Genomic DNA, 23,143 nt, shown 5'->3' with positions numbered 1-23,143 from the left:
GAGCATGTAAGTTGCTCAACTTTAGGGATCGTAAAAAACAGGGCCAAAACTTTTCTGTATTTGAGATTCACAAGATACAAACCAACCTCAACACAAGTTGAGGAGAACAGCTTGGAGAAGTTCAGCATGGCAGATGAGAGCAGTTCCCAAATGACTGACCACTGCACTGGAATGGAAACCCACTGGGATGAATAGACATGTCAGGCACAAATCAGAATGACTTCCATCAGTCTGTCTGGTGGCAGCGTGTCTCAGACACTGAGACAGCTCCATAGGAGCCATGCTCACAGAGTTTGAAGAGCAACCAGTGGTAGTAGTACTAAAGCTTTTCCTTATTCCAGCTATGCTGGAAAACAGAGAATTACTCTGAGTTATCAACACACAAATGGCCTTATGTGCTCTTTGACACCCAGTCTTACATAGGATAAGGTAGATCAGACATTCCTTACTTGAGCTGGAGAATCAGAACTTAAAGTTGATTTCAAATCTTAGCTGACCACAAAGCAATGAATAAAACTGACATTTTCCTGTGACAATCCGGTAAAGAAACATGCCTACTGTGAACCACAATCTCTTTTTGCATGTGTTCAGATATGCTTTGGCAGCTGTTTTAAGGGAGAAACACTACATAGCAAAACACAATACTTTGATTTCATTCAATAAAACTGTAGAATGTTAATGTGTAAAAAAAATGCATGTTCCTAGATTTGCCTTTTTGGAAACTTAGGTACAGTTTGCCAAGGAAAAATAAATTAGCAACATAAGAAACGGCAACATTTCAATAATACATGAATGAATAACTGTGGTACATTTTATTCTTAATTAACTTACATTGTCTTAAAGCTAAATGTTAAATCACAATAACAAGGAAAGTTCTTGAAAATTTTTCCCACTGACATCTTGAAATATTATTTTCATTATTCACTGAGAAGCTATGTCCAGGTACGTAATTTTCAAGTCCTGATGGAAAATATTTTCAATGAAATCACATTCTAAAAATATTTTCCACAGAAAATATTTTCCATTCCATTGTGAGCAATACATCTCACATGGAATTGTAAAAATCAATCAAAAATTATGTATCTCAATCTACAGTAATAGGTTCTGTCTTGAATTAACGGGCAGTACACAAAGGATTATTAATTAACATTACTTTCTTTAACATGTAGCTCATGAATAAGGGATGCACTGCCTGCAAAGTGCTGATAGAGGTACTAAATGAGGAAATACACCATTTATATAAATGCAGTTCTTTGTTTTACACAGTCCTCTTTTTGCACAAACGAAAGGAAATCTAAGTTTACAACGAAAAGTTGCTCTTGAGATATTCTGCTAAATTACTGTAGCAAATGTTGCTTTTTGAAAAATTAGGGTTAAACCTTACTTTCCTTATTGATAAAGGCAGTTATAATAGAGGGAATGGGAATTTCAGCACTGGCATCAGTAATTGTATAGGCTCACACTTGCATTTCTCTTGAGTTGATCTTAGGAACAAAGAATGTCATTTAACTCCTTATTACTGTAATCAGTGCTCTTGTTGTTAACAGACCAGTGCATGGAGAAAAGAAAATCCTGAAGGTTTTAAAGTAAAAATAGATATTACTAGTAATAAAAGATACACAAAAAGCTGTTTGAATTTTCTCTTGCTGTACACCAGGAAGATTTCAATGATGATCCAGATTTCAGCGTGAAAAACAAATTAACATGTTTTTTTAAATGTCTGCTGGCCATAAAATTTTTACTCAGAATCAAGAATCCATCTAGAGATGATCTGAATGGTATGCATTCATTACATGACTCAGTGCTGCTCTTCATATTCTCAAATTAAAGCTAAAATTTCCAGTGAAGTAAGCTTTTACATTTTTGTTTCTATTTTTTTTTTTTTTATATCATAAGCAACATAGCATTAATTTTGGTGTAATCATTCTTATCTCTTTTGCTGACTATTAATGCATGTGCCAATAAATAATCATTCAAGATCTTGTTGCTGTCCGTTGAGTATTTTGAGAACTGTGTTCTTTGGATTGATAACCACGCCACAGAGTACAAAAAGGTTAGCAACTGGCACATTTATCCAAGTAACGTGCAGTTCATTCTACACTTTATAACATCCAAGTGTCTTTTTGATGACTTCAGCCTTTCTAAGACTAACAAGTGTATTTAGGATTTACAGTTGAGAAACAGCATGGCTGCTTCTGCTGCCAGTCTTTATTCATGACTCTAATAATAGAAAGCGTAATAAACAATGTAGATTTATAACTGTGCGTTGTAGTTATTGTAACTGAAGGTTCATGTAATCAGGAGAGGTGATGGCTATTTTTTCTAACTTAGAATTTTCTCACTCGATGCCAGGCACTATCAAGTTATTCAGTAAGCAGACAACTTTGCTATTTTCATCAGTGCTTTGTGAAAGAGTCGACAGCTTGCATGTTAAGGCAATCTGAGCTTCAGTCTAACAATCTGATTTGTTGGCTGAGTGGATTTACTGCATCTTGATTTTCTTGATAAACTCCATGTGAAACACAATGAAAGCTGCCTTGACAACATCTTTATCTACATGAAAAAATCTGCATTGGTCTGTGCAAAGAGGAGCCTCACATAAAACTGAGAATTTTGTAATAAAAACTTAAACGTTTGTGCAGTTTTGTGAACAACAGTATGGTGTTAGCATGTGCTATATAGAAAAGAAAATGGAGCCACTTCAAGTATAACTGTAAAAGGCTGAAAGAGATAATTCAGTGATAAACTTTAGATTAAAAAAAAAAAAGAAAAAAAAAAGGAAGCATAGATCAGAACTGAAGAATAGATTATATTATAGATAAAAAAAGCATTATGTAGGAAATAGCTTGATTTTATGGAATGAACAGTATCATGTTGTTGCCCTGAAAGGATTTTCTACTTTTGAAGTTCCTAGATTAGGTAAGTTTCAACAACCCTCTGTTAATTACTGAAAACTCATTATTTCTTGTATTTCCATTGAATCAGACAATTACATTTCTTCCTACAATTTGTAAAGAATCATTATATATTTTACAGTAGCTGCAAATCTCAGATATTTTGTCCATATTATCTTGCCCGTGTGTCTTGTGTTCACAAGTTTAGCAAATTCTGGCCAACTATATGCCTTATGATGTAATCTGTGCACACGCTGTTCTTTCCTACCCAACAAACTAACGCAGTACAATTTCAATTGCTTCTAAATTTAATCAGTAATCCAGAAACCATTTTCTGATTTCCTCTGAATCCACAATTATTTTTAGTCATCTACTGCTTTGATGAGTGACAAAACTGTATTGTGAAAAAGGCACATCTATAGATATAAACCACAAGACAAAAATTTTGTACAAATATTGATAGTCATTATTGACTGAAGTAGTAGTAATAGAACGAACTGACTGAAGAAGCCTGTGAAATTGATGTCAATAATATTTATACATCTGAAAAACCTTTTGATGTTAGATACCTATTCTATGTGTATTTTGCCTTTTAACACACACAAGATTAGAGTGTCACTGTGAACAGCGTCACTTGGATGGTGAGACAATTGTCTGTTTATTCCTCTACAGGTTGATACAAATACTGCAGACAGCCTTGAGGAGGATATAGGTGAAGACTGGGAAGGTTCGTGTACAATGTTTTAACAGTTGATGGCAAATCTTCATTATGTCAGTGTGTGTTCTTGCAGGTTTCAGCATAATGAGGCTGTACACTGGAATTTCTGTGTAGAAGATGCCTCAGAACTCTTGAATCTAAAATGACTTCTGAAGAGATGATATTGTGCATAGTATTTTTAATATTCTATGGCTCTTAGTTTGTCTGATAATTATTAATCTGCATGATCTTCAGGAATTAATTTCAAGTCTTCAATGGAGAAAAGAACAAGATGCCTCACAGTGCAACTGTGCAACTTCCTTGAAGAATCCTGAAGGATTTTACTCTTTTTCTTAAGGTACTCTGAAATATAACATTAACAATGATAACAACCACAGAGAAGCAAATTCAAAGAACCTAACTAAGGCTAACTCAGCAGCTGCTTGGAAATACAAAGTTTAGAGCCACCAGATTGAGTTGGTTGTTTCAGATGAACATAGTGAAAGACCAGCAGGTGGATCCCAAAGAATTAGGCCACATTCCCATTTGGCAGCAAGCACGGGAACCTTGAAAACTGCAAAATTTGAGCAGATCTCAAAAATGAAGGAAGTTAAAATCACAGTTCTAAGTGCTAGGTGGCCAACTAACTTGTCTGAACAACTTCATTTCTGTCCCAATTTGATTACAGACACTCAAAATTTGTCATGTTTCATTGTCTAGCATGGAGTAGACCTCTTCCAGAGCATCAGGATATAAATCACTTATAAGGAGGACATATTATCAGTAAAAATGAACAGGCATGTGAGAAAAAGGATTTAAAATGCTGACAAAGACTGAGCATTCAGATGCTTCCTAGAGAAAAGAGATGTCTGAAGCCCCATTCTCAGTTACTATTTCACACTTGAGTGGGGAAGACTTTCTTGGTGCTGGTTCTTTTTTTTTTTTTTTACCACCGGCGCTTTGTGTCATTGATCACTGGCAATACAATGACACAGTTATGAAAGGTTTTTAGGAAACAAAGCATTTCTGTTCCAGTAAGTAATGACAGGTAAGAATATTCCAGTCACCAAAAGGACAGATAGCTGTCACCAAGCCAGATGTCTTTAACATGCTTATCGTGCAAAGAATTTAAGTCATCATAGGACATGCAGATTTTGAGTCTCAAGATTTTAACTCTATCATGAAATAGCAAAAGCATTATTAAACCTGAAGAATAATTATTACACCTAATGAATGGCTGTTGTTTTAATGGTAAATTAATGAATACTATAAATGGAGAACATTAATAATAATAATAATAAAAAATCAGAAAAAGACTTGAAACTGAAGTCCAGAAACTAGATCAGTGCAGGATGTTTTGTGAGGTGATGTTCAAATGCATGATTCGAGACTTCAGGATTAAAGTTTATTGGCAAAGAAAGCAGGCTTAGAGATCTTAGGACTACAACCTACCCTTGGATATTAAGGCTGCACACATACCCTGCGCATCCTCTTGTCTCTCCAAGCTTTCAGCCCTAGGAACTATAAATAAATCACACCAATTTTGCTGCAGAATGCACAGACGTGCCACAAACAGAATTGGGCAAACACCTCAGGGAAAGCAGGTATATCCACAATTCCTCAGAGAGTATCCTCAAGATGCATAGCTCACTTTCATAGTGAAAGAAAATAGAAATTCCTTTCTATCAAAAGACTTCATTATATTTAAGATACTGTTTACATTATGGGAGAACTGCTGGCAATAACCACAAAGAAAATTCATTTTATTCAATTTGATTACTTTTGGGGATTTTTCCATTATGTAAACAACACCTCATGCATCTCAAGCTTTGAAACAGCTTTGAAAGCAGACAGCAACTGATTTGGTTGAATGCAAACTCTTTATATAAACCTCTTGATAGTTATTATTCTAAGAAGCACATTGCTTCTGTCATTGCCTGTATAGACTACAAAGTGTGAAAAGTACTGAAAAAGCCTGAAAAGTTGCTGTGGGGGCATGAAATTTTTTTTTCAGACCTTTCTGAAACAGTGGAAAAGTGTTTGGGCTAGAGACGTGCTTGTAATTCTAAACTATTCCAAATGTCCTCTTAAAATAGTTTCTGGACTTCAGTTTCAAGTCTTTTTCTGATTTTTTATTATTATTATTATTAATGTTCTCCATTTATAGTATTCATTAATTTACCATTAAAACAACAGCCATTCATTAGGTGTAATAATTATTCTTCAGGTTTAATAATGCTTTTGCTATTTCATGATAGACATGAAAGATAGAGTTATGAGTTCATGAAAGAATTTCACTTTGAATTCAGATAGCTTTATGCACATAAAAACATCACACAAAATTAGCAATAGCCTATATACCCTATGTAATATGGAGCGTGTTCAAATTAAACCAGGCAGAGCTTGCTGATGCGACTATTTTTCTTGCAAATACAGGGTACTCTTAAAAATTTGCATTCAGTCAATAACTGTGATAACTTTGTTTGGACACCATATATGCCCGGTTTTTGGTATGTGGTCTGAAAAAGCAGGAAAAACAATTTATAACACAATAAAGGCAATTAGAACCCAAGTAAATTTTTCCAACAGCACACAAGGTTGGGATGGCAAATCTCTATACTAATAATTAGACATCATAATTAGCAAAGCCAATATGATAAGCTTATTTTTTAAATATTTTTGTTCATCTTTTTTTTAGACGTTATTTACCTTAAGTTCCTTCTTTATATTGGATACTATTCATATTTCCTTCCAGATGTTAGAGGTTAAGAAAAGATTTTTATTTCTTTTGATTTCTCTCTTGGGTAAAGAATCTACCAGCTTGTTATTTTCCTCAGTACTCTCTATATACCAAAGAATCTCATATGTGGAAGGCCTCATTTTCTCTTTTTAGTTGTACTCCAGAGATGCTGTGAGCACCTGCAGCTGAAGTTGATTTCCTTGAGTATTGCAACTGTTCAGCAACAATAAGGATTGAACCTGCTAGAGCTAAATAAATGTGAGAAGCTCGTACTGGATCACAGAATCACAAAATTGTAGGCATTGAAAGTGACCTCTGGAAATTAGCTAGTCCAAGCAGGTTCCCTATAGAAAGTTATACAGGAAAGCATCCAGGCAGTTTTTGAATATCTTGAGAGGAGACTCCACCACCACTCTGTGCGGCCTGTTCTGCTAATCTGTCACCCTCAAAGAAAAGTTATTTTTCTTCATGTTCGGATATAAATGCTGTTTTCTAGTTTGTGCCCAGTGCCCCTTGTCCTGTCACTTGGCACCATCACAAAGAGTCTGACCTCACCCACTTGACTCCTATCCTTTAGATATTTATAAGCATTAATAAGATCCCCCTTCAGTCTTCTCTCATCCAGGCTGAACAGTCCCAGGTCTCTCAGCCTTTCCTCATAAGGGAGATGCTCCAGGCCCCTCATCATTTTTGTGGCCCTATGTTGGACTCTCTCCAGAAGTTCCTTGCCTTTCTTGAACTGAGGAGCCCAAAACTTGACACAGTACTCCACATGTGGCCTCACTGGGCAGAGAAGAGAAGGATATCCTCTCTCCACCTGCTAAAAAACACTCTTTTTAATTCACTCCAGGATATCATTGGCCTTCCTGGCCAAAAGAGTACACCTCTGGCTCACAGTCAACCTGTTGTCCACCAAGACACGCAGCTCCTTCTCCGTAGACCTCCCTTCCAGTACATCAGCCCATAGCCCATAGGTGTCCAACCTTTTGGCTTGCCTGGGCTGAACTGAGTGAAGAAGAATTTTATTGGGTAGCATATACATAGGCTGCTTTGAAAGTAATGCCTCCTATTTATTCCCATGGAAACTACAAAAGATATAGTGAGCTCTGTAACACTGTTTGATAGAGAAAATTCTCAGCTACAAAACACTATTTTTTAACATATTCACCACCATTAGCTCTGCATTTTCATCAGTGATGAACAGGAGCCTGCATGCCACGCTCTTAAAAACTTGCACCAGCAGAGGTGACCCACTGTCACTGCTGCCACTGCTGAAAGGCATTACCCACTGCCTCACTGTGCTCACCTCTACTGATGGGTCTCCATAAACATTCAGCCAGTGTCAGTGAATGTCAGTGGGTGCCATTTTTTCCACATGGAGGAATTCAAGGACACATCTCTCCCTCATCAGCAGTTCCATGTCAGACACCATTCTACCCCTCTGCTGCCAGCTGTCACACGATAACAAAACGTAACGGAATATTGGTGGGAAGGCTCAACCTCTACTGCCACACCACCAACATCTGCCTCTGATACCAAGGGCCAACATCATAAAATAGGAGAATTACTTTCAAATCAACCCTCATAAAAAATATAATATAGTCAATGTATATAAGTAAAAAAAGATTTTTTTTCATATTTTTTATTAAAACATAAATAGAGCAAAAAAAAAATAATCATTGAACGGGTTGACTTTGTGACACTAATGCACCAGTGTGGTTCAATGGAAGTGATTGCCATTCTCAGTGAGTTCTCAACGTGTTAAACAGAGCTTTTTGATGAAATTTTTCTCTTTCTGTGATTACTCCTTGAAAACAGCTGTTCACAAATGCACGTATTGCCAAAAAGTGGTGACATGAGTAAGGTGTGATTGTGAAGCGAAGGATATTTCTCCGCTAAAACAGGCTCATAAGAGTCCAGTACCGAGACATCATCAATATTTTTAGTTGAATATCTGATTGCAACTCTGTACATTCCATTTGAAAATTTGCAAATAATATATTTATGTCAATTGAAAATGGAGTCACAAATATTAAAAAAAATGGTAAGTTTTTGGCAATGTTGAAACCTATTGTCAAATTCTTCTATCAAAAGGCACAGCTGCATATTTTTTGCTGTTCACACACTGTGTTTAGCCAGCACATCAAAATGCATAGATATATTTGTCAGAACTGCACTATGCCCCACGTCCTGCTTTCAGCTCAGCCAGAGTTAATAACACACCCAAATTTGGTTGTTGCTGAGTGACGGTTGCCCACCTGGGGCTAGGCCAAGCTGCTTCATGCAGAAGAACCATTGTCATTATGCCACAGGGCAGGGAGGGAGTGGGACACATTGTGAGCTGCACTGGGCTGTATGTGGCCCGCAGGCTGTGAGTTGGGCATGCCTGTCCTCACCTGTGCTGATGCATGCTGTTATTCTTCCCCAGGTGCAGGACTCTACAACTGCCCTTGTTGAATCTCATCAGGTTGTTCTCCACCCACCTCTCCAACCTGACCAGGTCTCATCGAATGGCAGCACAGCCTGTCAGTGTGTCAGCTAGTCCTCCCAGCTTTGCCTAAACAGCAAACCTGCTGAAGGTGCATTCTATCCTTTATTCAGGTCATTGATGAAAATGTTGAACAAGATCTTAACTGGTACCGAACCCTGGGGAATGCCGCTAGCTACAGGTCTCTGACTGTAATCCAAGCTGCTGATCACAACCATCAGCGCTTTACCAGTCAACCAATTCTCAATCCATCTCACTGACCACTTCTCTATCCCACACTTCCTAAGCTTATCCATGAGGATGTTGTGGGATACAGTGTCAAAAGCCATGCTGAAGTCAAGATACACAACATCCACTGCTCACCCCTCATCTATCCAGCCAGTCATGACATCATAGGTTACCATATTGTTCAAACATGATTTTCCTTTGATGAATCCATGCTGACTACTCTTGATAACCTTTTCTTCCACTTGCTTGGAGATGGCATCCAGAATAAGCTGCTCTATCACTTTCTCAGGGATGAAAGTGAGTCTGACTAGCCTGTTCCCCAGATTTTTCTTCTTGCCTTTTCTGAAGAGTGGAGTGACACTGGCTTTCCTCCAATTCTCAGAAACTTCTCCTATTCTCCGTGGCCTTTCAAAGATGATAGAGTGGTTTGGCAGTCACTTCTGCCAGTTACCTCAGCCCTCATGGGTGCATCCCATTGGGCCTCATGGATCTGTGGTAAAGTTTGCCTAGACGATCTCTGATCAGATACTACTTGACCAAGGGAAGTCTTCCTTTCTCTAGACTCAACTCTTGTATCCAGGGTCTGGAATTTCTGAGGGGCAGTTGTAGCAGTAAAGACTGAAGCAAAGAAGTTGTTCAGTAACTGCATCTTCTCAGTGTCCTCCATTACTAGGACATTCAGCACCACATTCAGCAGATCCACTGAGCTAGTAAGGACTGAAAGTCCTAAAACAGACAGCAGTGAAATTACTTACACTACTAAAAACATTTATTTCTTCCAAGTGAATCCATGAAAAGAGATGTGACATGTTAGAAAAATACCCTACTTCCCTTTTCTTGAATGGCCATGTTCAAAAGCTCACATTATATTTTGCAGACTGAAACAGAATAAGATTTAACGTTCCCTAGATTGGAATCTCAGTTTGATTCCCAAATCTATTACTATATCACTATATAATTAATATAAAAATATTTTCTGTTACTCTCATTTGCTGCCCACCAAAGTTGCATTCTCTGGTTTTATTTTTTAATGTTGAATTCTATTATTTATTGGTCGGCCTTTTTTAATACTCCCTGTAATTAATCATTTTTTATATTCACTGGAAAGTTCTAATAAAAGCACTAGGAGTTAGAATAGAAACTTTTGTCTTTTTTTAATTGATAGTATATCTGCAGGCTTAAGGAGATGAGACTGAGATGAGCACATCAACAAATAAATTTCTCACTCATAAAGTCAGTATGGCTAAGCAGAAACTAACTAGAAAGTTTCAACTAATTTAGGCACCAAAATTTTTATGCTTATACCTAACACATTTGGGCCAGATAATAGCTTACTCATAAAACCCAAGGATTAGAATGAAATGCAGCAAGGCAGCTGATTATTTAATATTGGAATACAATGGATTACATCACACTCAGTTGTTTCTTTCAAAGTCACTGGCAAGTAAGACATGTCAGGAACACGCCTGAAGGAAGAAGAGATTAATATAAAACTCCTGTTGTGGGTATTTAGTATTTAGTCTTAGAAGGTTCTAGACTCTTCAGGTTGCTCTACAGTAAGCTGCCTTAGTTCACTTGGAGAGCAGGAAAGTACAAAGACTTACTTAGTCTACACACTTCTTGTCTATAACACAGATTAATTTTCTGTTTAAACTATGTGTGGTCTGAATCCAGAAAAGAAAAAAGCCAGGCTTGCCTAAGATTGTTGATGTCATCCATTGCAAAAATAGAAAATTTCTATGGAAGAATAATCTTGAAATTAAAAATACCAAGAGGAAGGACATTGATAGATAAGAATAGTGCCTTAAAAAGATGAAACATAAAAATTATTTTAAAATGTTAATCACATAATACAGGTCATAACTTTTATAAGAAAATCATACGTCCTGCATTACTTAATAACTGACATGAGGAAGCAGTGGTGATTATAAAAGAGGTGCGGATCACAATTTATTTCTTACGATTCACAGAGGCATTGCATTTATTATTTTTGCATCTGAAAAGTAAATAGTTGCCAAATGTATCAGTATACTTGAGGAATCAATTAAAAAGAACAATGAGGAAACAGCAGTATCAGTTCAGCGCTTTCAACCCATCTGCAGTTTGCTTCCACTTAAAGACACGACTGTTTCTTCAGAGCAATAACTGCACAGCATCTGGGGGATTTCACAGGATCAAATAACTTCACAAGTCCTGACCAGGCAATGTTGTTCTGTAAAGCGATATATGATTGAAGTACATTAAAATGTCTTTGACTTAAAAGCTAAGATATGGTAATAGATCCGCATTGCCCCCCTATCCCCTCCCCCCCAAAAAAAATTCCTAATGCAAAATGAGAAGAACACTTGTCTAACAATAAAAATAGTGAAAGTTTGTTGTAAAAAAAAGGAAATGCGAAGAAGGATATATCTTAAAGTCATTAAACTATTTCTGGAACCATGAAATGACAATTTACCGCCTCCTTCATCAATAAAGCTTTTTTTTTTCCCAGCTGAACTACAGAAACTATATTAAGGATCAAGTCCTACTTGTTTTATGCAGCACATTCTACTACTGCAGCTAATTAACTGACTTTTCAAATGAATAAGGCCAGCTGGATCTGGTCTTCATGTTGCATATGGCTTTTATCATTTCTATTTTTTCTTCCTAAACATATTTTGTAAATCAACCAGTACAAGATTAAATCAATGGGTATATTACATTTAGGAAAGGTAAATTAGAACTAAATGCAGCAAGTCTGATCTCCTGTCTTGGAAATCATACAGATCTCTGTGTGATTTATAACTGGTTGGCATGTGGGAAAATACATCATTATTTAAATATTTCATATTGTCTCTCTGTAAAAATACCAGCTAGAACAAAAACATACATTTACTACAGCTCAGTTGTTCCAAGAGTTCTGTGGCAAAAAAGAAAGTAAATTTTTAGATATGATAAAAAGAAGCTGTTAAAATGAAAGGCTTATAGTGGAAAAACAGCTATTCACATGAATGGGTTTAAACTGTATATTAAAATTTCATTTTCACCATGGACCAAAGCAGGAGCTGGAAGATGCTACCATGTCCTCCAATAAAATTGTTGCTTGTCCAAAAATACGTTTACCAGCGCAGAGAAAGAGTGATTGATGCTTCTGAATTTATCAAGTCAAGGTCAAAATTAGTATTAGTAGAAACACTGTATCATAAATCATTATAGAGTAAATATAGTAGCATTTGCTTATCAAATGTACTTCAGTTGATCCATATGGTTGGAAAAAGTGTACCTCTCTCATCACAGATATTCATTAATAAACAATAAAAGCAATGTAATGGGACCTAATTAAAAATTTCTTGAATTATATGTTCTACAAAATATCCTTTGGAAGCTCTAAAATGTGCAGTATAATGTTTGTCTTGCATTTCCAATATTTTTTTTAATAATCTCTATGTCATATTAAACGAGATTTGTTGCATATACAATTTATTCATTTTTTATCATTTATTGGCTTGTAATTACTATTCGATTAAATGAACCTAAGCTTTACTGTTGCTGCTTTACTGAAAATAAAAACATCTGCTGGACATATGTTTATACTAAATAGAATGAATGCTTATACTTTTGCAAATATGAGAAAATAATTCTACAACAGAGACTTTTGTCTGCACAGTAATAAATGGGCTGAAATAGTCTCATTTCTCTGATGCAGCCTTTAGGTACCATAAAATGTAATGCAAAAATACCTGCTCCTTGAGGTAGCAAAGACGATCCAGAAGTATCAAAACTTCTATGCAGGGAGCTAGCACAACCTTTAGCTGAAAGAAAGATTAGATACTGTTATGATTTTGGGAAAGGGAGCCAATACTTCCCAATGGCTCCACTTCAACAAAATAATACCAGGAAGGTCAATCAATTTCTAGAGGCTTTGCTGTACAGATGTCACCTTGTAGGATGGTCATCTTCAGAACAGATTACGTTAAAGATCAAAAATACATGGAAAGCCATAAAGCTAGAAAACTACATTATTAGTTGTTTTTGAAGTGTTGTCCAACATGAAAATGATATTATATGAGGTAGAACAATTTTAAAGAGGGAAATAATGAATTTTAATATAAAGAATTTTTATGAAATAACTGCATGGAGACTATTCTAGGTTTAAAAGGAGACTAACATTTTATTTTCCAGGGTAATGGTCCCCCTTGAAAAAGAATCTTCCATGTGTTCGCTTTATTATTTTACTGACACCTAATATAGTTTTGGAATGAGATATACTCCAAAGTTTGGAAGTGGAGCTGCTTTGTTTTTGAGATTGCATACCAGAAAGTAAGACAGTCTACCTCCACATAAAACTTAACAGGGCTTTGTTCTAAACTACCACATATATACAAGGTAACGGTATTAATCTTATAACTTTTACCATATTAAATGCTTCAAGCTCATTCATTCTGTGCTTGTATTTTTCATAGTAATCCATTATACAGCTGTCTGGGAGCTGCAAGGAATTAAAAAAAAAAAAAAAAAAAAGTATCAGAGTCATTCTAGTTTTGAAATATGAAATATGTTTTTTATCATAATTGAAAGTCATCCTACAAAATGAAATCTATGGCTTTTTTTTTTTTTTTTTTTTGGAAATTAGCAATTTGCTAAGGTCTGTAACAATTTTCCAATAACTGTTTCTCAGTTCTCATTTGCAATTACTGTTCTACAGACAGTATTTTGCACTACCATGACATAGAGATATATTCATTATTCAGAGAGTTCTAGCCATTCTTAAACGTGTATTACACAGCAAAGTGGAGATAACATTCTCATTTCCTTTCCTATAAATCTCGTCCCTTGTGCCCCCTGGCCCAGGAGATTTATTTAAATAGATGAAGATTGGAGTCTGGTGTCAGAATAACATGCTTCACTTAGGACTCCTGGATGGTATTTCACATTACAAAACCTACTGTCAGATTCTGGAAATAATACTTTGTGTCATTGTATTACAAGTAAGCCATGTCTGAAATAAAAGTTTTTCTATTCACCTTGAACTACTATATATTCCCATCTTCTTTTCCCAATTACTTGATTCAACACTGCCAGCATTGCCACTATAACTGCAAATGAGGTGACTTTGGGCTGAATTTGATAGAGTAGATCAAGAGCTTGGCTGAAGCAAATACTCCTCTCCTTTCAGTCCATGGTGGCCACTGCAGCACAGCAGATAGCACCTGTAGTGCCCAGTCACAAGGAAATTTAATTGCCTAAAATAGTAAAACAAACTAAAAACATTTCCATAAATTCTAAGTTTTCAGGTCATGTGTGTATTATGGACTCAATCCTAACATAGCCAAGAAGGCAATGAAATGGCTTCAGCACTACCACTATTAGTGAGCAAAGATGGTTAATCAGATGGCTGGTGGATGTGAGGCTTTCATTATTAGAGCAGTCTGTTCAAATTCAATGCACTGAAAAAAAACTGAACAAATACTCAGGAAACATAAAAAAAAAAGGAGTGATAGGCAAGTAAGTAATGAGTTTGTCTGCAAACTCAAATCACAAGACAGTTTGCTTGCGAGGTGGGTGAGAGTATTCACTCTCCAATTGCCTAAAAGAAGGTCGTGATGAGGTGGGGATTGGCCTCTTCTCCCTGCAGAGGATGAGAGGTGATAGCTTCTAGATGCACCAGGGGAGGTTCAACTTGGATATCAGGAAAAAATTCATAGGAATTTTAAGCATAAGCATAGGAACAAGCTGCCCAGGGAGGTGCTGGAGTCACTGTACCTGGAGGTGTTCAAGAAAAGAGTAGATATCGCACTGTGGGGCATGGTCTAGAGTGGGCACAGGCATGGGTTAATGGTGGGACTGGATGATCTTACTGGTCTTTCCTATCTATCAGTCTATGATTCTATGAGTCATGACAGAAAAACAGAAGGCTGTCATATATTCTGACTTCAGCAAGATTTCTGACACCATTTCATACAACAATTTCAAAAGCTAATATAAGAAACAAGGCTTAGATTAAAGTGAGTGAAAAGTGAGTGTAAAACCATAACCAGAGAGCTGCTGTTAATGAGTCTCTAAACAACTGAAAATTCATACTGAATCAAGGTCCATTACAAAATGGAAAATGTTTTCATTAAGAACTCAAATGATAGAACAGAAACCACACTAAATCTGAATATGTGCAACAGGAAAGCATTGCAAAAATTTTAAATAATTTTCAGAAATGGGAGCACTGCTTGGAAAAGGAGTTTGAAATGCTGTATGGAAAACCAGGAGGGACTACATTCAGGCAGAAATAATCAGCTGTTCCTGATGGGAAACACCACATGGCAACCTGGGAGATACAGCAGATCACAAGCTGAGCAAGAGTCACAGTTGTGCTTCTGCAAAAAAAAAGCAATCATACTGCAATGTGTATGCAAGAACAGCTTGCAAAGAGCAGGAATTAATCTTTCAATTCTGCTTGGCAGTGGTAAAGCTTGAGCTGGAATGCTGTATCCATTTGGGGCACCACATTTCAAAGCATGAGCTATCTGAAAAATCCCTAAGAAAGAGCTCCATATCTTTCTGAAAAGAGATCAGAAATCTAGAATATATGACTTGTGAAGAGAGATTTAGTGAACTGGAACTGATAAGGTTAAAGAAGAGAAAATTTAGAATGGGCACAATAACAGATTTTGCAAGGCTGTCACCAACAAATAAGGAAGGTTGTTCTGTGTATCTACAGCAGGTTGGATAAAAATGCATGAGCTTGCTTTGGAGGAAAAAAAAAAATCAATCAAAAACTTGAACAATTTTTTCTGTGAAATTAATTCAGGACTGGAGAAGTCTGTTTCTATCATGGGAAGTATTAAGAAGATTAGACAAGCATTTTTTAGGAAAGATACAAAATTCTCACTCTGAAGCACTTTTATAGCCCTTGAGTTATACATGCATATTTTTTAATTTAGAAAGTACTTTTTCAAAGTAGAGCAGCAAGGTCAAAAAGCTGACCCGGAGGTACTAATGCACTGACAGTTTCAGCCTTCTTGGTATTTTATTTTCAGTAAAGCTGTTCAAATATCTAAAGTTTTTTGTTGTTGTTTTATTATTTTGGTTGGGTTTTTTCCCCTCTATAAAGAGCCAAAGCAACTAAAATACATCAGTCTTGAGATAAACAAAATAGTTTATTCGAACTCTGCCCTATAAGCTTTTCATTTCAACTGAGAATTAAAAGGGTTTTAGTATAATGGATTTTTGAAATTACAGGCTCTTTGGTATTAAAATATAAAGATCTGTATTTGTAAAAATATGAATACGAAACCTTTCTGCTATTGCATCCTTTCTGGTCTCCATTTTTCAACATGCATCATTTCAATTAAAACAAAACAAACCATGAAATGTTTTGAGAATAAAAAGTTGGGTCAGAAATGTCTCCTGGATGTAGCCACACTTGTCAACACTTTTGCACTCCCTCCTCGCTCAGCACACTGACAGAATGCATCCTGCTGTCATGGACAGATTAGGTAATATTCCAAACTGCACCTCAATTAAAAGTTTGGTTTGAATACATCAGGCCAGCTGAAAGCGAGACAGTGACCATGGAAAACTGTTGACAGAAAAGGGCACGAAAAGGGTAAGTGGTCCCTAGCTATGTGATTGATTATCTGAAGGGAGACCAAAACCCAGATTATGCTGGCCTTGAAACCACAACAGTTTGCCACCTGGCTTCAGTACTTCAAGGGCACCCAGCACATTCTTCGGCTGCCCTTCCTAGGTGAGGCACAGTAAATTATTGTTCACATTTTCTGGACAGAATTGGACTTACACATGCAAAGAAAGCCCCATTTAAGCCATTGGAATTGTGTGTACAATTATTCTCTGATGCCGCAGATTTGTGAATGTATAAGAAATGTGCTGATAGAGCACATGCTGAAAAGAAAGCAGATGGGCACAAGGTGGGTGACAATGAGGAATACCACACTTGGCATTTCTCCAAAGAGCCTTTTCTCAGAGCTGTGTCTTTCCCCAGGCTAAGAACACTTTGATTGAACTGAAGAAAGTCTTTTCCTGTCTGCACACCCTCTTCAAAGGAGAGCCAAATCCTACAGATCCTGTCCCACAGTCAGGTTAAACAGATGTGTTTCTCTTTGCTGCCCCAAGAGAGTGCTTTCCCCCGATCTGACTGCACATTCAAGTCTGCTCTCTTCTTGTACCAACACTATCATGAACACCAGCAAGAGTACCAGAGAGTAATAAGAACCCTTCAGCAGAGCAGCCTCAGTACAAAATCCTTGGGAGACCATCCTACAGAGCCACTTTTTACAATTTTCTCATGACTAAGGCGGTTAAAAAAATTTTTGTTTGTCATATAATTTAATTACTGAGAAACTTATGTTTATTTAGAACTTCATTTGAAACACAATCTATATTATTTGTAAATCTAATTGAAGTAAAAGTCCCAGTCCTGGTTTCCGCTGGGATAGTGTTGATTTTATTCCAAGTAGCTGGGCTGGTGCAGTGTTTGGCATTTATTATGAGAGTAATGTTGGAAGCACACTGATGTCTTAGTTGTTGCTGAGCAGTGCTCATGGAGCCAAGGACATTTCAGCTTCTTGTCCTGCACTACCAGTGAGGAGTTGGGGGAACACAAGGAGCTGGGAGGGGACAGAACCAGGACAGCTGGCCCCTACAGGCCAAAGGGCTCTCCCATACCATATGGCATCATGGTGAATGATAAAACTGAGGGAGCTGGATGGGGTGGGGAGCTGCTGCTCAGGGACTGACTGGGCATGGGTCACTTGCACTTCTGCATCACTTGTTCTGTATATTCTTTAATCATCATTATTATTATTTTCCCTTCCTTTCCTGTCCTATTAAAATTAACACCCAGTTTCCTCCTGTACCCACTGTGGGGTAGCGAGCGTGGCGCTGAGCTGCCTACCGGGTTAACACAACGGTCACACTGCTTGAAACTGCTGTCAGACTGAAAAGCTATGCTACCATAATTGGGATAGTATTTTGCCTTTTTGAAAAGCAATTATACTCGAAAACAGCATTATGCAGCATTTATATGCAGGGTATATCTTATACACTGTAACACAAATGTTACCTGAGCCTTCATTAAATATTTCCTTAAATAACAACAGAAATATAAAGTTTGAGGTGTTCACTTCCATTTAAAATCCTCAAAACTGAATATGGTGGGATCAGACATTTTTCTCATTTCTGCAAAACTCTTTTTCCTGCCAAGCAGTGTTATGTATGTACAAGTTTGTTCATGTTTTAATGTTTCATTCGATTCCACTACTGACAGTTCCCCAAGTCTAAGTATGTGGCTCTTAAGCAATTTAAAAATAACAGTAAAATTAAGTGATGCAATACAATTCTTCCTTTTATGTCTAAGTGGAAGAACCTTCATTTGCTAACTGCATTTTATAATATTCTCTTCTACCAAGTCAAGGTAGGCATTTATTAACTTTGTAATCAGAACACAGCAGAAAGGTGTTTTCAGGAGACATTAGCAAATGCCAAAAAATGGAGAAGGCATTCTTATGTGTTTTATCACAGCAAAAGGACCAGGCACAGACTTTTCACAGTAGCAGCTGTGTGGCATACTTTCATAATATTTGACTTCCAAGAAAGTAGCTTCTTTCAGTGCAAGTTAGCAGACAAATGAAAAAATAAATATTCCCATACAACCACCAAGTTCTCAGAAGACTTTTTAGTGGCATTCTTTTAAGCAATCTACTTGAAAACAAAACTGGCTTGGCTCTCTGGCATCTCAAATAGCACACAAAAACTTCTGCATTTGCAAGCAGTTATTCTGTAGTTAAGACTCTTAGAAAGTTTCTGTATGTCAAGTTTTGGAAACTGAGTAACGTTACATATGGGAAATGAATAATATGTTCTGCCATTTGAATTTAGGAAATCTCTTCAGTTAAAGAGTTCATATTGGTGTCGAATTTAAGTTCAGAAACTCAGCTAATCCTATGAGATAGGCTCAGAGAATGCCATGCTTCTTTGGTCAAAATCTTGTAACATGAATCAGAAATTCATATCAAAAACCAGTTTAGCAAAATTTGAATAGATAAAGATGGATGGATTCTCTTACTCTAGAGCGTTCTCACATAACTGGAAACGTTAATAAACATTTTCTTGGAAAGATGGAACTTTCAAATATATTGTTTTTTAAAAGTTTAGCTCTCTATATACTGTAATGCAAGTTATTCTCACAAGCTCCATAAGGACAGAGGCTTTTCATCCTGCCCTGGGCTCACCTGCTGATTTAATTGAAATGTTGTTTGGCAATAACATGTACAGAGCACAGTGTCTCTTAGTTATATGGTTTACAGCATTCTGCTCAGCATAATTTGTCACAGTTGCATTCAAGCTTAATGAATTGAAAGATCATTCAGATCTGAAACACAGATGTAGGACCAAACTAGGAAACACACATGATAAACTGCGTAAAGGAGAAGGAACATCTTCAAAACCTACTCACTACGACATGAGTAGAACATGGTGAGGGACTAAATCCAGGACAGCTCACGACACAGACTGCACTAAGATCAAACACAGGGGAACAGGGCTTCTACCTGCATGTTCACAGAGGGACCATGAAGCTTGCGAAGGCTTGTTGGATAGGCCCTGATTTAGACCAGAAGGGGGAAAAATGCATAGTAGGGATGGATCCCAAGAAACTCCAGAGATGCTTCAGAACATTTTATCAGCCATGCATTGTGAAGCTGTCTGCAAGGTATATTTACTGCAGCATTTTCACAATGCACTTCTGTGCTTGGGACATCCATTTCTCCTCAGAGGAGTCTCTGACAGTTCCGTCTTCAAGTTCTTGGCTCTAGGCCTTGCTTTCATCTAATACTGCAGGAATCTGAACACAGTAAATTGGAACTGTTTTTGTATTCATTTTAGAAAGAGTACTCTTATCATGTAAATACATGCAAGCAGGCAGAGCATAAGTTATGTCTGCTGAAAATGTATTCAGGAATGAACCCAATGTATTAAATATAGATTTAGCTAACATGAATAACTGGCTCATAAGAGAAGACATCTCCTTAAACCATGTTCACTTTGCCATCTGAGCAATTATAAAAAGGAAACATATGTTAAAACTGCACTTCTGAAATAGTGATAAATTACATGGAACTTGGAATAAAAGTATATCTATGCTCCTTGTGCAAAACTAATTGTTTTTAAAATTAATATATCCTCATTTTATTAAAAAAAAAATCAATAGAATAAGCTTTTTTATTAGTCTTATAAAACTCAGAATTTTCACTTTCTTTGTTACTTGATATATTATCACTCAGCTCAGCTATTTAGTTTCAGGCTTCACATATACATATAGGCTAACATAACTATAAGGTGTTTACTTCATCAAAATGAAAGCCAAAATTCACACATGCTCTACTGCTAGTTCTCTTAAAAACTATTGTTTTTTTTCTATTTCTTTAAAACACACTATAGCCATATGAAACATACATCAAGTGTGTCCAAAACTATCAGAAAATAAAGTTTGTCAGACAAAAAATAACCAATTATCAAACTAAATAATTAGTACAATTTCATACAAATATTTTCAGTTTTCTCTCATAAGTTTTATTACTCAAAATTAGAAACTACAGAGTTTGCAAAAGTACAAAGTCAATGTACCAAAAAGGAAGTAGTACAGGAATTCCAGAAGATCTGAACTAAGAAGGCCACTGTATTTCAGATCTCTTTGGATTTATTTAGTGATATTAAAAAATGCAAACATAACTATTGTATGAAAAGGATTATTTTATGATTTACTGATATACATTAAATGGAAAAAACATTCAGAAAAATAAGAGAAAATTATATATAATTATTTATCAATTATTAATTATAAATAAACCAAAAAGAATTAGTTATTGTAGCAAAATAAATTGCTAATGTCTTCATTTAATTAAATATGCTTTAAATACATAACCTTTTCAAAATATGCAGGATGATATTACTTATACCCACATTTAGCTACACAGCTAAATGAAGACTTCAAAATATTCTAACATTGCTAGCCATAATGTATCAAATATGAAAGCTGTTTAAATCATATACGATGACAAATGAGCTTTTTACAGGACATGAGTTTCTGTTACTGTGTTATTATTCACTGCTACTGTGATGGGTTCAACACCTCACAGACAGGTCCAGTGCCCTTTGCTGATCCAGCAGTTCAGAGCTGACAGCTGTAGATCTTTGAGAGATGTTCTACCTGAAGCCCAGGGTCAAAAAAAGACAAATGGGTGGCAGCTGTTTTTAAGAAGTCTGGTCAGGGCTACAGCAAACAGGAATGGTGGAAGGTGTGCGTTAACCATCTGTTCACTGTTGCAGATTCTTATCTCAGGTTGTTCACCAAATCAATGATTTTTTCAGCAGGAAGCAAATTCAGGTTACGTTCAGTCACTGGGTGGTTCAGAACTTAAAAACACCAGTCACAGGAGACCTGGAAGCTCAGTTAAACAAAACCAAGTGAATCTGCCACAACACACTCACTGACTGGCAAACAACTTCTCTGTTCATGGAAGCTTAAGGTGACCCTACCTTCAAAACTTCTATTCTACCTCCCCAGCATATGTCTGCATCTCAAAGGGTTAAGTGATTTGTGAAATATTTTGACTAAGACAAAGTAACTACCTTATATGCTATTAGCCCCTAGCAGCAGCTACAGTGTAAGTATAGCGGGAGATGAAATCACAGTGACTAATAGCTTTTCTTCGCGGATGTGTCAGGAGTGTTTCCAGCCCTGTATATCTTCCTGCAATCAGATGTGGCATTAAATAGCATTCTGTCCTGAAATGAATCCTGGCCAGCTTGCTTGCTGAGCAGCTTTACCCGCTGAGGTTCCCACTTAGAGTCACAGAGCATCCCAAGTTGGAAGAGACCTATGAGGATCATCGAGTCCAACTCCTAAACTTAACAGAACAGTTGTCATCCTGGCTAGACTGCAGGTCCCTGAGCTTCCCAGCCTTAACCTGCTAAGCCCATAAACTTTCATCACCCAGTGAACAACCTTTTGCCTGATTTATCCCAATAGGAACAGGACACAGGGCGATTTAAGAACACTTAAATCTATCTGCAAGAAGGCCACAAACAGTGGAAACACATCATGCTGAAGAAATGCACCAAGAGGAAGGAACAGCTACCCTTACTGCTCGAAAGAAGTGAGACTGACAGTGCATGAGAGGGCAGCTCCATCAGGAGAAGGAACTGGGATGAGCACTTCATTCTCTCACATGAGTCCCACACTCATGTTAAATTAGGCAAAAAGGGAATAAAAGGGAGAAGAAGCCTGATAGAAAGAATTTATTCCATATCTAAGCAACACTGTATGCTTTGTCTGTACAACATGGATTGTATGGGAACGCAGGGAGAAAAACAACCTGGAATAAAATACTGCCTCTGTGTGTATCTACGCCAGTTACTGAAGCCCTACACAGTGATCCATAGCCCACAAAGCAATTCCATTAGTTCTGAATCTAGGAGCAATATAACCATACCTGTGAAGCATCAAGCTCACACTAGAAGACCCCTCTCTGCCCTCACAAAATGAGAATATTTTGTCAGACATTCGACAGTCATGATGCATGCCTCAGTTTTACTACCCAAAAGAATGGTCTTCAAACAAAAGGCAGGAAAAGAGTTCATTTACATCTCAGTGTGTAATCTGGAATTGACAGGCTCTTCTACATTGATAAGAAACACTACGGAGGAAATTATTTTGGCTAAGGTAATAAGAAACTTCAGTCCCTGAAGGGTAACTGGTAACAACGAATGGGTGACTGGTAAATGCTACTTTTTGTAGGGGAAAAAAAAAAAATATATATATATTACTATTCTGTCTCACTCTCACTCAGTCTTGATTGACAATCTTTTCATAAAGGCTCTGATTCTCATTTCTGATCAGCAAAGACCTTCTCATCTATTTCACACATGAAAGAAGCGCTGTTCCAGTGATGAACTGATGGGGTTGAGGTACCTGAATACCTGAGAAGAGCCCTCAGATAAGCCCTCACTTAGCAAAACGCAGATACTCACGAGTGAGCACAGAGATAGTTTGGGTTTTTCAGGCAGTTGCCCTCACTCTCTCTATTTTTCCAGGTCTGAGAAAG

At 36.9% G+C, this 23,143-nt stretch overlaps 1 protein-coding gene across 1 annotated transcript in view; it reads right to left on the bottom strand.

Moving 5' to 3' along the window:
* Nucleotides 1-10,969: 10,969 nt before the first annotated feature.
* The window catches only part of METTL25 (methyltransferase like 25), a 54,660-nt gene continuing 42,486 nt past the window's right edge, over nucleotides 10,970-23,143 (bottom strand). The window contains exons 10-12 of the mRNA XM_042815713.1: nucleotides 13,441-13,515; nucleotides 12,767-12,838; nucleotides 10,970-11,259 (exon numbers count right to left, since the gene is read on the bottom strand). Of these exons, the coding sequence (XP_042671647.1) occupies nucleotides 11,161-11,259; nucleotides 12,767-12,838; nucleotides 13,441-13,515 (246 nt within the window). The 3' untranslated portion in view covers nucleotides 10,970-11,160. The remainder of the gene's footprint in view (nucleotides 11,260-12,766; nucleotides 12,839-13,440; nucleotides 13,516-23,143) is intronic.

Source organism: Centrocercus urophasianus, unplaced genomic scaffold, assembly GCF_019232065.1.
Source record: "Centrocercus urophasianus isolate 14NV4802_14NV808 unplaced genomic scaffold, USGS_Curo_1.0 seq_15, whole genome shotgun sequence".
Lineage (NCBI taxonomy): Eukaryota > Metazoa > Chordata > Aves > Galliformes > Phasianidae > Centrocercus > Centrocercus urophasianus.
Note: the sequence above shows the minus strand (reverse complement) of the source record. Positions and strands in the feature narration are given on the sequence as shown.